The sequence below is a fragment of the Oncorhynchus mykiss genome, chromosome 21 (assembly GCF_013265735.2).
Source record: "Oncorhynchus mykiss isolate Arlee chromosome 21, USDA_OmykA_1.1, whole genome shotgun sequence".
Lineage (NCBI taxonomy): Eukaryota > Metazoa > Chordata > Actinopteri > Salmoniformes > Salmonidae > Oncorhynchus > Oncorhynchus mykiss.
In genome coordinates, this window is record NC_048585.1 from 25965874 (window position 1) to 25981628 (window position 15755).

The following is a 15755-nucleotide window of genomic DNA, read 5'->3' on the forward strand; positions in this document are numbered from 1 at the left end:
AATTGTAGACCTCCACAAGTCTGGTTCATCCTTGGGAGCAATTTTCAAATACCTGAAGGTACCACGTTCATCTGTACAAACAATAGTATGCAAGTATAAACACCATGGGACCACGCAGCCGTCATACTGCTCAGGAAGGAGACGCGTTCTGTCTCCTAGAGATGAACGTACTTTGGTGCAAAAAGTGCAAATCAATTCCAGAACAACAACAAAGGACCTTGTGAAGATTCTGGAAGAAACCAGTACAAAAGTATCTATATCCACAGTAAAACAAGTCCTATATCGACATAACCTGAAAGGCCGCTCAGCAAGGAAGAAGCCACTGCTCCAAAACCACCATAAAAAAAAAAGCCGGACTATGTTTTGCAACTGCACATGGGGACAAAGGTCGTACTTTTTGGAGAAATGTCCTCTGGTCTGATGAAACAAAAATAGAACTGTGGGGCCATAATGACCATCTTTATGTTTGGAGGAAAAAGGGTGAGGCTTGCAAGCCGAAGAACACCATCCCAACTGTGACGCACGTGGGTGGCAGCATCATGTTAAGCAACATCTCAAGACGTCAGTCAGGAAGTTAAAGCTTGGTCGTAAATGGGTCTTCCAAATGGACAATGACCCCAAGCATACTTCCAAAGTTGTGGCAAAATGGCTTAAGGACAACAAACTTAAGGTATTGGGAGTAGCCATCACAAAGCCCTGACCTCAATTCTATAGAAAGTTTGTGGGCAGAACTGATAAAGTGTGTGTGTGAGCAAGGAGGTCTACAAACCTGACTCAGTTACACCAGATCTGTCAGAAGGAATGGGCCAAAATTCACCCAATTTATTGTGGGAAGCTTGTGGAAGGCTACCTGAAACCCAAATAAACTTCTGACCCACTGGGAATGTGATGAAAGAAATAAAAGCTGAAATAAATAATTATCTCTATTATTATTCTGACATTTCACATTCTTAAAATAAAGTGGTGATCCTAACTGACCTAAGACAGGGAATTTTTTACTAGGATTAAATGTCAGGAATTGTGAAAAACTGAGTTTAAATGTATTTGGCTAAGGTGTATGTAAATTTATTTACAGCTATTAATGAAAATGAGAGATAATGATTAACATGGAAAAGCCCTGTAAAGTGTGTGCGTGTGCGTGCACGCTAGCCACACCTGTTTCATTACAGATTCATATTGATGAGCAAACAACATTCGTCTAACAGTTGCACTTCACAATCACTGATTGGTACCTCACAGCTCTCAGAGAAGTGTTGCGTTCTGACAAACTGCTACATATTGATCAATATAACACTTCTGTTAGCACTCCTCTCAACATTTTACACGGCCAATGTTATGTTTATTTTTTAAGGGTGTGTGTGTGTGTGCCAATGCTCTGTTTATTGTGTGTGTGGGGATGTGCATCAGTATGATGTCCATAAGAGACGCATGTCCTTCTAAACTTCCGCTCATGCATATTTATCATTTGTCTAATTACTATTCAACCGGAGCTGTGCAATTCCATGTGTATGAGTAAGAAAGTGTAAACTGAGGCGTGGCATGACACTACATTATGTGCAGCACACCTCTAATACAAGCCTCGTTAACAAGCCATTGGATTTTTACAACAGCTCATTCATAATGTAAGTGTTAGGCTGCTTTTACACAGCCAGCCCAATTCTGATCTTTTTTTCCACTCATTTGTCTTTTGAACAGTCACATCAGATCTTTTTCATCAGATCTTTTTCAGATCTGATCGGTCAAAAGGCCAATTAGTAAGAACGCCTATCAGAATTGGGCTGCCTGTCTAAACTGGACTTCTATATAGTCTATCAAGAGATTGAACTTAATAGGCTGCCTGACAATCTTATACCTGTCTGTCATTGGAGGATTGTCTGATGTCCCATGATGCTTCTCTCTCTCCTCCTCAGGCTCAGCCAATGGGAGATACTGTTGCTCCAGGATCTATGTGAACCACCGCTGTTTCTCTGGCCCTTACCTGAACAAGGGGCGCATCGCTGAGCTGCCACAGGCTGTAGGGCCGGGGAAATGCACTCTGGTCCTCAAAGAGGTAGGTAGATGAACATCAACATACTGGTTGCATCTATTCCCACTACCTTTGACCAGAGTCCTATGGGATCAGAAAAACTAACAACAGACTCTGGAGGAGGTGGTGAGGCATATGCCTAATTAAAGGACTGGAGAGGGAGGAAGGGAGGGAGGAGAGAAGGAAATGTCTTGTTAACCACCTGCGGTCTCTCAGCAGCAGCTTCAGTTTAATGTGAGCTGTCAGTCATTTCTGTTTACACACACACACACACACACACACACACACACACACACACACAGTAACTCAGCAAAAACAGCCTTTAATTTCCCTAGATACCCCCTAGTGAGAGTGTGTGAATGTGTGTCTTTGCTCATTTGAGTGTGTTTGAGGGTTCGTGTGTTTGTGTTCTACTGGCTTTTGTTCTTAACTGACTTGCCTAGTTAAATAAAGGTAAAAAAACTTCACTTCACAACTAGGGAGAAAAAAAATGACAGTTTTTTTTTTTTTTAAGAAAGTGTGTTCTCCTCTGTGTCCCCGTGCAGGTGCTGAGCATGTTGATCAATGCGGCCTACAAGCCTGGGCGTGTCCTGAGAGAACTACAGGATGTGGAAGACCAGCACTGGGACTGCCACGAGGAGACCCTCAAAGCCAAGTGAGTCCCACCTGGAGGAGCTCGACCAGGACTGGCGCGACAATTTAGGACCCATTTTTAACTTAAGTCATAAGACAATCCACATCAGACCAGAACACGCTCCTGGTGAACATCCTGAGTTTACGGTCCTGTATGAACAATACCGTTGGCCCGAGCTGACACGGTTTCTCTCCGCTCCTTAGATACAAAGGGAAGACATATCGATCGTCCATCCGGATCGTGCGTCTGGCAGAGCAGATCCCAGACTTCTGTCGTAAAGTGTGTGGGAAGCTGCAGTGCTGTCCCAACCTCTTCAGCCCCGTCCAAGTCACAGGCCAGTGTCCTGAGAGCTGCTCCATGCAGACCAAGACCAAATATAGTGAGTGTGTGTGAAGGTGTGGTTACTCTACTTGTGTGTTCATGTGTGGGTTTCTGTTAATGGGAACTAAGATCAACTTCATATATGTTTGTAGGTTGGTGTGTGCGTGCGCGAACAAATACAGTAATTTTCTACAAGTGTGAGTTTGTGTGTCTGTCACAAAAAACACACACACACACGAAAATACACACAGCCATTTGTTTGATTAAACCCCCTTTTACATGAATGGCTAACCTGCATCAGAATTGAGCCCATATGAACTGTGTCGAGTGTTGTGTTCCCAGCGTATTACTACGGTAAGAAGAAGAAGCTGTCTAAGCCGTTTGGAGGAGAGGAGAGTCTGGAGGCCAAACCCACACGACGCAGGAAGAAGAGGAAGGCCATCTTTGTCCAGAAGAAACGGCGCTCGTCTGCAGTGGACTACACTCCTGCAGGGTCACCACAGGTCTGACAGAGCTCTCCATCTATTTCGGTCTGTCTGTCGCTCTCTCCGTGTCTCTTTCTCTCGTGTGTAAGAGTGAAGGCTGTGTTCCCCTCCCCCTCTCTTTTTAATTTTCTTTCTCGCTCTCTCCGTGTCTCTTTCTCTCTATGTGTCTCTTTCTCTCTCCGTGTCTCTCTCTCTCTTTCTCTCTATGTGTCTCTTTCTCTCTCCGTGTGTCTATCTCTCTTTGACTCTCTCTCTTGCTCTCTTTCTCAGAGCGTCTCTCTTTTCGTGTGTTTCTCTTTCTCTATTTTCGTGTTTCTTTCTCTGTCTCTCGCGTCTCTCTCTTGTGTCTCTCTCGTGTCTCCTCTATCTCTCTTTTCGTGTGTCTCTCTCTTGCGTCTCTTTTCTCTTTCTCTCTTGTCATGTCTCTCTCTCTCTATCTCTCTTCGTGTGTCTTTCTCTCTCTATGGACTTGATTGTCACTGCACTAAGATTGACCCTATAACTCCCTACAGGACAGTGATGAAGATGAGGACGAAGATGATCTTATGTTGCAGTCGGGCAGTGAAGAAGGCACCAGCTCTGAGCCGCGCGAGGACCACACAGACACGTCCTCTGTGGAGGTGGCTAACAGCCGGCCGCGGCGCGCCGTGACGCTACGCAGGGCCACCCATACCGGCGTAGCTTCGAGCAGCCGTGACGGTCCTGAAAGCAGGAGGCGGAGCACTCGGTCCCTGTCATATAACCAGGAGAGCAAGTACCACCCACCCAAGAGACAGGAGATGCAGGTGAGAGAGAGAATGCTACACGCAGAGACACACACATACACAGACCCACAATAACACCAAATAAGTATTTGATGGGTTCTTTGGCTCCCTGGTGGCCGGGTGGCCCAGATATGTTCAGTGAATGGCGTCCGGCTGTCATATCCAGTCGATAAAGGTCCTGTATGTAGATTAATCTTTGTGTCCTGTGGCCCTCCAGGTGGAGTGTAGTGAGGCGGAGTGCCAGCTGGTGTTGGAGAGGAACCCTCTGGAGTGGTCCGTAGAAGACGTGGTCACCTTCATCACCTCCACCGACTGTGCTGCTCTCGCCAACATCTTCCAGGAGCAGGTACACACAACCAGTCAAATGTATTTATGAAGCCCTTTTTACATCAGCCGATGTCACAAAGAGCTGTACAGAAACCCAGCCTAAAGCCCCAAACAGCAAGCAATGCAGATGTAGAAGCACGGTGGCTAGGAAAACTCCATAGAAAGGCAGGAACTAGCAGCAAGGAGTCATCAGGCCAGATAGTCCTGAGGGATGGTCCTAGGGCTCAGGTCCTCCGAGAGAAGAGGGGGAGAGAGAATTAGAGAGAGCATACTTAAATTCACACAGGACACCGGATATGACAGGAGAAATACTCCAGATATAACAGACTGAACCTAGCCCCCCGACACATACACTTTTGCAGCATAATTACTGTAGGCTGTGACAGGAGGGGTCGGGAGACACTGTGGCCCCGTCCGACGATACCCCCGGACAGAGCCAACCAGGCAGGGTATAACCCCACCCATTTTGCCAAAGCACAGCCCCCACACCACTAGAGGGATATTTTCAACCACCAACCTACTACCCTGAGACAAGGGCAAGTATAGCCCACGAAGATCTCCCCCACAGCACGAACCCGAAGGGGGCGCCAACCCGGACAGGAAGATCACGCCAGTGACTCATCCCACTCAAGTGACTCACCTCTCCTAGGGACGGCATGGAAGAGCACCAGTAAGCCAGTGACTCAGCCCCCTGTAATAGGGTTAGAGGCAGAGAATCCCAGTGGAGAGAGGGGAACCGGCCAGGCAGAGACAGCAAGGGCGGTTCGTCGCAACAGTGCCTTTCCGTTCATCTTCACACCCCTGGGCCAGACTACACTCAATCATCTGACCTACTGAAGAGATAAGTCTTCAATAAAGACTTAATGGTTGAGACCGAGTCTGCGTCTCTCACATGGGTAGGCAGACAATTCCATAAATAGTGAGCTCTATAGTAGAAAGCCCTGCCTCCAGCTGTTTACTTAGAAATTCTAGGGACAATTAGGGGGCCTGCGTCTTGAGACCGTAGCGTACGTGTAGGTATGTACGGCACGACCAAATCAGAACGATAGGTAGGAGCAAGCCCATGTAATGCTTTGTATGTTAACAGTAAAACCTTGAAATCAGCCCTTGCCTTAACAGGAAGCCAGTGTAGGGAGGCTAGCACTGGAGTAACATGATCACATTTTTTGGTTCTAGTCAAGATTCTAGCTGCCGTATTTAGCACTAACTGAAGTTTATTTAGTGCTTTATCCGGGTAGCCGGAAAGTAGAGCATTGCAGTAGTCTAATCTACTGTAGAAGTGACAAAAGCATGGATTAATTTTTCTGCATCGTTTTTGGACAAAGTTTCAGATTTTTGCAATGTTACGAAGATGGAATAAAGCTGTCCTTGAAATAGTATTGATATGTTCATCAAAAGAGAGATCAGGGTCCAGAGTAACGCCGAGGTCCTTCACAGTTTTATTTGAGACGACTGTACAACCATCAAGATTAATTGTCAGATCCAACAGAAGATCTCTTTGTTTCTTGGGACCTAGAACTAGCATCTCTGTTTTGTCCAAGTTTAAAAGTAAAACATTTACCGCCATTCACTTCCTTATGTCTGAGGGAGGGCAATTTTGGGGCTTCACCGTGTTTCATCGAAATGTACAGCTGTGTATCGTCCGCAAAGCAGTGAAAGTTAACATGGCGTTTCCAAATCACATCACCAAGAGGTAAAGTATATATTGAAATCAAACAATAGTGGTCCTAAAACGGAACCTTGAGGAACACCAACATTTACAGTTGATTTGTCAGAGGACAAACCATCCAGAGACACAAGCTGATATCTTTCCGACAGATAATATCTAAACCAGGCCAGAACCTGTCCGTGTAGACCGATTTGGGTTTCCAATCTCTCCAAAAGAATGTTGTGGTTTCAAAAGCAGCACTAAGGTCTAGGAGAACGAGGACAGATGCAGAGCCTTGGTCTGAAGCATTTTAAAAGGTAATTTACCACCTTCACGAGTGCAGACTCAGTGTGCTATGATGGGGTCTAAAACCAGACTGAAGCGTTTTGTATACATTGTTTGTCTTCAGAAAGGCAAGGAGTTACTGCGCAACAGCTTTTTCAAACATTTTTGAGAGGAATGGGAGATTCGATATAGGAAGATTTTTTTTTTTTTTTTCCATTTTCTGGGTCAAGAGGCTTTATTATTGCCACTTTTAGTGAGTTTGCTACACATCAGGTGGGTAGGGAGCATTTTATTATGTTCAACATAGGAGGGCCAAGCACAGGAAACGTCTCTTTCAGTAGTTTAGTTGGAATAGGGTCCAGCATGCAGCTTGATGGTTTAGAGGCCATGACAATTTTCATCAGTGTGTCAAGAGATATAGTATTAAAACACTTGAGTGTGTCCCTTGATCATAGGTCCTGGCAGTGTTGTGCAGACTCAGGACAACTGAGCTTTGGAGAAATAGTCCATAATTTTCTTTCTAATCATCTTTTCGTCAAAGAAGTTCATGAATTTATCACTGCTGAAGTGAAAGCCATCCTCTCTTGGGGAATGCTGCTTCTTAGTTAGCTTTGCGACAGTATCAAAAATACATTTTAGACTCTTCAATTTAGCTGGAAAATAGGATGATCGAGCAGCAGTGAGGGCTCTTCGATACTACACGGTACTGTCTTTCCACGCTAGTCGGAAGGCTCCCAGTTTGGTGTATTTTCTGGAAGCTTGCTTCAAGGGCTCGGGTGTTTTCTGTATACCAGGGAGGAAGTTTCTTATGGCAAATGTTTTTAGTTTTTAGGGGTGTGACTGCATCTAGGGTATTACGCAAAGTTACATTTAGTTCCTCAGTTAGGTGGTTGACCGATTTTTGTACTCTGACATCCTTGGGTAGGTGGAGGGAGTCTGGAAGGGCATCTAAGAATCTTTGGGTTGTCCGAGAAATTAAAGCTCGGCTTTTGATAATCCTTGGTTGGGGTCTAAGCAGATTATTTGTTGCGATTGCAAACGTAATAAAATGTGGTCCAATAGTCCAGGATTATGAGGAAAAACATTAAGATCCACAATATTTATTCCACAGTACAAAACTAGGTCCAGAGTATGACTGTGGCAGTGAGTAGTTCCGGAGACCTGTTGGACAAAACCCACTGAGTCGATGATGGCTCTGAAAGCCTTTTGGATTGGGTCTGTGGACTTTTCCATATCAAAGTCACCAAAAATGTGAATATTATCTGCCATGACTACAAGGTCCGATAGGAATTCAGGGAACTCAGTGAGTAATGCTGTATACAGCTCAGGAGGCCTGTAAACAGTAACTATAAAAAGTGATTTAGTAGACTGCATAGATTTAATGACTAGAAGCTCAAAAGATGAAAATGCAGTCATTTTTGTGGGGTAAATTGAGATTTGCTATCGTAAATGTTAGCAACACCTCCACCTTTGCGGGATGCACGGGGGATATGGTCACTAGTGTAACCAGGAGAGGTTTGATTTAACACAGTAAATTCATCAGGCTTATGTTTCAGTCCAATCACATCAAGATTATGATCAGTGATTAGTTCATTGACTAACTGCCTTGGAAGTGAGAGCTCTAACATTAAGTAGCCCTATGTTTAGTTTTGCCCAACCTAAATCAAGGCACAGACATGGTCTCAATGGGGATAGCTGAGCTGACTACACTGACTGTGCTAGTGGCAGACTCCACTAAGCTGGCTAACCGGCTGCTGCCTGGCCTGCACCCTATCTCATTGTGGAGCTAGAGGAGTTAGAGTCCTGTCTATGTTCATAGATATGATGAGAGCACCCCTCCAGCTAGGATGGAGTCCATCACTCCTCAGCAGGCCAGGCTTGCACACACGCTGAAATACATGCAGACACACACATGTCCCCAAAACAACACACTTTCTTGTTTGATATACAGACTCTCTCTTCACGTTATCATTAACATTGTCATCCTTTCCTCTCTCTGTCTCTCTGTCCTTATTGTCTGTCTCTCTGTCCGTATTATCTGTCTCTGTCCTTATTCTCTGTCTCTCTGTCCGTATTATCTGTCTCTGTCCTTATTCTCTGTCTCTCTGTCCGTATTATCTGTCTCTGTCCTTATTCTCTGTCTCTGTCCGTATTCTCTGTCTCTGTCCGTATTCTCTGTCTCTCTGTCCGTATTCTGTCTCTCTGTCCGTATTCTCTGTCTCTGTCCTTATTCTCTGTCTCTCTGTCCGTATTCTCTGTCTCTCTGTCCGTATTCTCTGTCTCTCTGTCCGTATTATCTGTCTCTGTCCTTATTCTCTGTCTCTCTGTCCGTATTATCTGTCTCTGTCCTTATTCTCTGTCTCTCTGTCCGTATTATCTGTCTCTGTCCGTATTCTCTGTCTCTCTGTCCGTATTCTCTGTCTCTCTGTCCGTATTCTCTGTCTCTGTCCTTATTCTCTGTCTCTCTGTCCGTATTCTCTGTCTCTCTGTCCGTATTCTCTGTCTCTGTCCTTATTCTCTGTCTCTCTGTCCGTATTATCTGTCTCTGTCCTTATTCTCTGTCTCTCTGTCCGTATTATCTGTCTCTGTCCGTATTATCTGTCTCTGTCCGTATTATCTGTCTCTGTCCGTATTCTCTGTCTCTCTGTCCGTATTATCTGTCTCTGTCCTTATTCTCTGTCTCTCTGTCCGTATTATCTGTCTGTCTCTCTGTCCTTATTCTCTGTCTCTCTGTCCGTATTATCTGTCTCTGTCCGTATTATCTGTCTCTGTCCTTATTCTCTGTCTCTCTGTCCTTATTCTCTGTCTCTCTGTCCTTATTCTCTGTCTCTCTGTCCGTATTCTCTGTCTCTCTGTCCGTATTCTCTGTCTCTCTGTCCGTATTATCTGTCTCTGTCCGTATTATCTGTCTCTGTCCGTATTATCTGTCTCTCTGTCCTTATTCTCTGTCCTTATTCTCTGTCTCTCTGTCCTTATTCTCTGTCTCTCTGTCCTTATTCTCTGTCTCTCTGTCCTTATTCTCTCTCTCTGTCCTTATTCTCTGTCTCTGTCCTTATTCTCTGTGTCTCTGTCCTTATTCTCTGTCTCTCTGTCCGTATTCTCTGTCTCTCTGTCCGTATTCTCTGTCTCTCTGTCCTTATTCTCTGTCTCTCTGTCCGTATTCTCTGTCTCTCTGTCCGTATTCTCTGTCTCTCTGTCCTTATTCTCTGTCTCGCTGTCCTTATTCTCTGTCTCGCTGTCCTTATTCTCATTCTCTCTGTCCTTATTCTCTGTCTCTCTGTCCTTATTCTCTGTCTCTCTGCCTGTATTATCTGTCTCTGTCCTTATTCTCTGTCTCTCTGTCCATATTATCTCTCCGTGTCTGTCCTTATTCTCTGTCTCTCTGTCTGTATTATCTGTATCTGTCCTTATTCTCTCTCTCTGTCCATATTATCTCTCTCTGTGTCTGTCCTTATTCTCTGTCTCTCTCCTTATTGTCTCTTTCTTATCTTATTCTCACATTCTCTCTGCAGGACATAGATGGCCAGGCGTTGTTGTTGCTGACCCTGCCTACAGTCCAGGAGTGTATGGAGCTGAAGCTGGGTCCAGCCATCAAGCTGTGTCACCAGATAGAGAGGGTCAAGGTGGCCTTCTATGCCCAGTACGCCAACTGATCCTGGGCATCTCACCTGGCACCTTTACCCTGTAGGGAACAGGCTGTCTGGAGATGACCCAGTACACCTTCATCTGAGGAAGAGGAGGAGAGATGATTTCGATTAATGCCAAGTCTGGGATTACCTGGTCTGGAAGGCTGGGAGGAAAGTGGGAAAACTGGTAATGCTGTCGCTTAGGAATTCTTAAATTCTGGACAAGGATTACCTGGCCACTTTTCCGTGGATTACTGATGTCACATAGAGAAGGAAGTGATGTCAGAGGAAGCAGAAGAGGAGCTACCCACATACGGAGCTCAGGACGTCACCATCATCTGCGACAACAGGCAGAAGGTTGGCTTGGCTTGAAGGTTCAGATTTCCATAGTACTGTGTGGAAGGATCAGTCAACTGTGAATGGTTGAGTACGATACATATGAGTCAATCCATATGGAATACAGATCTGTGAAGAAGATGATCCAAATCGAGGATTATTTTCTCGGAACATTTTGAAATCGAGGATTATTTTTGGGGAAAATCTTATTTTTTTTTACATGCTGTTTGAGACTAATGGCCCTGACAGCGTTTTAAGTTATGAACAAATGTTATTAAATATTTGTTCAATGTTTTCTCTCTTTGTTATATTTAAGTAAATTAGGTTTAATATATTTGATTAACGAAAATTGGTTAGTAACCTACAATAATATATTTGCAATATTTATTGTATTCCTTATTGAATCTTATTTGGATGTAAGACAAATATATTTAGAGTTGATAGGCTATTGAAATGTCCAAGTCTTTGGTTCCAAATATGTATTTAAGGATGTTCATGAGTTATTCCAGTCAATAGTAATTGAGTCCTGTTATTAAATGATCCCTTTTTTATCTTGTGTGAATAGGGAAATAGAAGGTCTGCTGCAGTTTTTGTTGTCGTACAAAATCTTGGTTCCACTTTATTTGAATAGTCTATCTGTAGATGCTCTACAGGCTATCAGTAACATTTCAACTAACTACTAACCCTTATTCTAAACCTTACCCCAACCTTAGCAAGCAGTTGCTTATCAACAGATAGTCTGTTGCTTAGAAATAGATAGTTTGTTGGTAGTATCTACAATGTGACCAAAGTCCTGAAATAGTTTTTTTTGTTGTTTTTCACGTTTTAATAAGTTGTTCTAACAATCATGTAAACAGTTGTGTAAAATATATTGTATCCATCTATGCAAAACGCGGTGCAGATATTTTTGATAAGTGTTGATAAGAAAAATAAATTTCTACAGAATTGTTGTAATGACGCTTTGTTTTCTAGTGTTTATAGAGATGAAGAATTCATCAAGGTGTTTTTTTGTTTGTTTTATTGTAAACCATGTATAAACTCACAGGAAGTACTGTGCATGGGTAGTAATAACCATTCCATCACTGATTGGATTTGCCTGTTGTATTTCCAAGACTGTAACATGTTATTAATGTAATATACATTTAATTGAATACAGGCAGTACATATTCGGATGAGAGTATTTCACAGCAGTAAGACGAGTCGTGCTTCACCAATTTTCTGTTACGGCACAGTTGAATTAATTTAGTAGCACATACACACACCAACTCTGACACTTTCGATTGAGCCAGTCTGAAAAGCAGTTTAATCAACTGCTACCTCCAAAGGGTTGCTTGGCAACCCAATTTCTAACGTCTGTTTTGCATGATTTTCCCTTTTCGCAGCTGTATCTGAAAACAAACTGGATACATTTTGATTGCAGAGGAGTAAACAACTATTTAACTGGTTTAAATAAAAATGAATGCAGAATTGTTTAAACTCATGTACAAGTGGCAATTTCAGGCGAACTTCTGAAGTCAGTCCATGATTTGAATGTATTTTAACAGTGAATGTAATAGTGAATCTTTTGAGAACACAATAGCCCAAACATTAAGAGTGAGAGCTGGCAACTACAGACAACTAGAGTATTTTGTCATCTCTAAATGGCTTTGATCATTTCCATGTCTTGACCTACATAACTCCATTCATATCGAGCAGTAGTATTGTGTGTCAGGACTCAGCTGTGATCGACTGTACAGGCCTGGGAAAGAACACGTAGAGGAAGAAGAGTTAACCATGTGTGTCTGTGGTTAACCACCTCTCTGTGCTCTCACACTATAGCACTCCCATTGCAGCAGGCCTATATCTGGGTCACGACAGCACTGGTCTGGTCGTTCAGAGAGAAGGACGACAATCAAATGAGAGAATTATTAGGCTATACCGTTTTCAGTAAACGTCTTGGTTAGTATACACACTCACTCACACACACTACATTGACACTTGCACACAAAACCCACGCACATTCACGTAAACTACATATGCCCACACACACGCAGGACGACACAACATCCACATTACACACACAATCACTCTCGCGCTCACACACACAGTTTTACACGTAATTTGCTGCTGCTACTCTATTTTACTCTTATCTATCCTGATGCCTAGTCACTTTACCCTACCTTTATGTACATACTTATGTTTATATAGTGTACGTGGACACCCCTTCACATTAGTGGATTTGGCTATTTCAGCCACACCAGTTGCTGACGGGTGTATAAAATTCAGAACATAGCCATGCAATCTCCATAGACAAACATTGTCAGTAGAATGGCCGTACTGAAGAGCTCAGTGGCTTTCAATGTGGCACTGTCATAGGATGCCATCTTTCCAACAAGTGAGTTCGTCGAATTTCTGCCCTGCTAGAGATGCCCCGGTCAACTGTAAGTGCTATTACTGTGAAGTGGAAACGTCTAGGGGCAACAATGGCTCAGCCATGAAGTGGTAGGCCAGAAAAGAACACAGAACTGGACCGCCAGGTGCTGAAAAAGCTGAAAAAATCACCCAACATCAGTGCCCGACCTCACTAATGCTGTTGTGGCCGAATAGAAGCAAGTGCCCGAAGCAATGCTCCAACATCTAGTAGAAAGCCTTCCCAGAAGAGGGAATGGCAGCAAAGGGGCTATGATTTTGGAATGAGATGTTCGACGAGCAGGTGTCCACATACTTATGGCCATATAGTGTTTCTACCTCAAATACCTCGTACCTCTGCATATTGATCTGGTGCTGGATATCGCTCCATTCTCATGTGTTTTATTATTCTTGTGTTACTATTTCATTTTATTTTTAAACTCTGCGTCATTGGGAAGCAAGCAAGCATTTCACAGTAAAGTCTACACCAGTTGAATGCGGCGCACGTGCCAAATACAATTTAGATTTGTTTTGATTGAATAAAGTATTTAGTCAAATACACCCGCAATAAAGCTGAAGTAACGGACTTTTCCAAAGGGAATAGACTTTGTACATTACAGTAGTTGATTAAAAAAAACTGCGCAATTCAAAGGAACCTTGTCTTCCGTTAATTGTCACGAAGCCATTTGATAAACAAGTAGTTCAAGCAGACAGATATGAAGTGGCGCTGTGGGTGCATCATCATTCAGAAATGATTCACTATTGATTAAGGTTTATCTGTGTGGAACGACTGTGTATCTATAGCATCACACCTCTGTGTAACCAGCCAAACAATTTCCTCTCTATTCTTCATTATTCATAAGTCATCTGTACTGCCCGTGGGACCAAATCACCATCTGCTCCTCTCCCATTTCCATATGCCTTTACAAAGTGAAGGATGCATCTGAAATGGGAAAGAGAGAGAGAGAGAGAGAGATGCAATATGAATCTTTTTCTGGACCCCCTCGTCTCTCTCTCAAAGATAATGAATTCACTGATGTTATCTTTGGGGGAATGGATGAAATGATAAACATTGAAATAAATTGCTCCTTTGAAAAATAATTAGCAGAGAAGCACAACAGAAGTGTGTTAGAGGGGGAGGGAGGTGTGTGTGTGTAAGGGGGAAGTGTAGGAAAGGTAGAAAAATAGAAAGGAAGTGTCAGAAGGATTTCAATTTCACTGCTTGTCTTTAGGCTTTCATACCAAATAACATTTTCATGAAATGCTTTAAAATGGTAGAATCAAAAATGACATTATTCTCAAATGATATGCACTGTCTACATATACTGATTATTCAAGATTTTGTATCCAATCATGCTGTTGGTAAGCCTTTGATTTCCTTTATCATTTATTAATGCGCCGCTGACTGCCAACCAGCCAACCAAAGCAAGCAGAGAAAAGAGACGAGTCGTGAGCCTCTTGAGGCAAAAAATACATCACTCCATTATGAGAAATATCAAACACATCTTTCCTCAGCTCTAACAATAAGACTGAAGGTGAGCTCGAACCAAATCATACACAGAGAGAGGTCAAGGAGGCTTCCAACTCAGTACAATGGAACCCAGTGGAGAAGGACAGTGGAGGGCAAACTCTTCATACAGGCAGAACCAGAGTAAGAGTAAGCAGATCTTATATCTGCACGACATACAGGACAGCTAGCTAAAGCTACAAGTAATGAACACAACTAAACTACAGCTCCACTAGGAGGTCAACTTCAACTATTGTGGACTCTCTTTAATTACCTGTAACAGAGATCCAATTCGAGACAATGGGTGCCTCTGAAATGGCACCCCATTCCCTACATAGGGCACTGCTTTTTACCAGAGCCATGGGTAAGTGCATTATCAAGTAGTGAACTATATAGGGAATAGAGTGCCATTTCAGACAGACGAGTGGGATTTATTCCCTGTTGTTCCGATAAAGGGATGTTGTTGTGTGGTCTGTTTAAACCTCCCTAAGAGGACTATCTGTCAGTAGTTGGCCTAATGTGAGATGGAGGGGGTCTGCTGAAGGTTTTTTGTCCATCTCTCTAAGGTCATAGTGTTCATGGTGATCACTAAGGCTTCACGCTGCGTCAGTGAAATTCAAAGCCTGCAAGACTGAGAGCTGACAGGACATTACAGAGCGTCTACTCTTCTTTTCTCCTCTCTTCCTCTACTCTATCTCATCCCCCTCTCCCGCGATCCATTTTGAACCCATTTCCCTCTCATGCTGCTCAGTATTGTACCCTATTGGAGTAATCAGCCCAGATGTTTAACACAAGACATATTCCAATTATCATGCTCCATTTCTGTGTGTGTCGGTGCGTACGTACAGGACATACAGTACCAGTCAAACGTTTGGACACACCTACTCATTCCAGGGTTCTTCTTTATTTTTACTATTTTGTTCATTGTAGAATAATAGTGAAGACATCAAAACTATGAAAAAAACACACATGGAATCATGTAGCAACCAAAAAAGTGTTCAACAAATCAAAATCTATTTTATATTTGAGATTCCTCAAAGTAGCCACCCTTTGCCTTGATGACAGCTTTGCACACTCTTGGCATTCTCTCAACCAGCTTCATTTCAACAAACAGGTGTGCCTTGTCAAAGGTTAATTTGTGGACTTTCTTTCCTTCTTAATGCGTTTGAGACAATCAGTTGTGTTGTGACAAGGTAGGGGTGGTATACAGAAGATAAGCCCTATTTGGTAAAATACCAAGTCCATATTATGGCAAGAACAGCTCAAATAAGCAAAGAGAAATGACATTCCATCATTACTTTAAGACATGAAGGTCAGTCAATGCGGAAAGTTCCAAGAACATTGAACGTTTCTTCAAGTGCAGTCGCAAAAACCATCAAGCGCTATGATGAAACTGGCTCTCATGAAG

The 15755-nt window shown here is 43.1% G+C and overlaps 1 protein-coding gene across 4 annotated transcripts in view; it reads left to right on the plus strand.

Moving 5' to 3' along the window:
* sfmbt2 (Scm like with four mbt domains 2) overlaps positions 1 to 11406 on the plus strand; it is a 45690-nt gene extending 34284 nt beyond the window's left edge. For 2 of the 4 annotated variants that reach the window (XM_021577308.2, XM_021577309.2), the window contains 8 exons: positions 1911 to 2050; positions 2572 to 2681; positions 2864 to 3039; positions 3134 to 3178; positions 3324 to 3484; positions 3979 to 4251; positions 4448 to 4576; positions 10003 to 11406. In XM_021577308.2, the coding sequence (XP_021432983.2) occupies positions 1911 to 2050; positions 2572 to 2681; positions 2864 to 3039; positions 3134 to 3178; positions 3324 to 3484; positions 3979 to 4251; positions 4448 to 4576; positions 10003 to 10143 (1175 nt within the window). In that variant the 3' untranslated portion in view covers positions 10144 to 11406. The remainder of the gene's footprint in view (positions 1 to 1910; positions 2051 to 2571; positions 2682 to 2863; positions 3040 to 3133; positions 3179 to 3323; positions 3485 to 3978; positions 4252 to 4447; positions 4577 to 10002) is intronic. The other 2 variants (XM_021577311.2, XM_021577312.2) reach the window with 1 other exon arrangement.
* The last annotated feature ends 4349 nt before the right edge of the window (positions 11407 to 15755 follow it).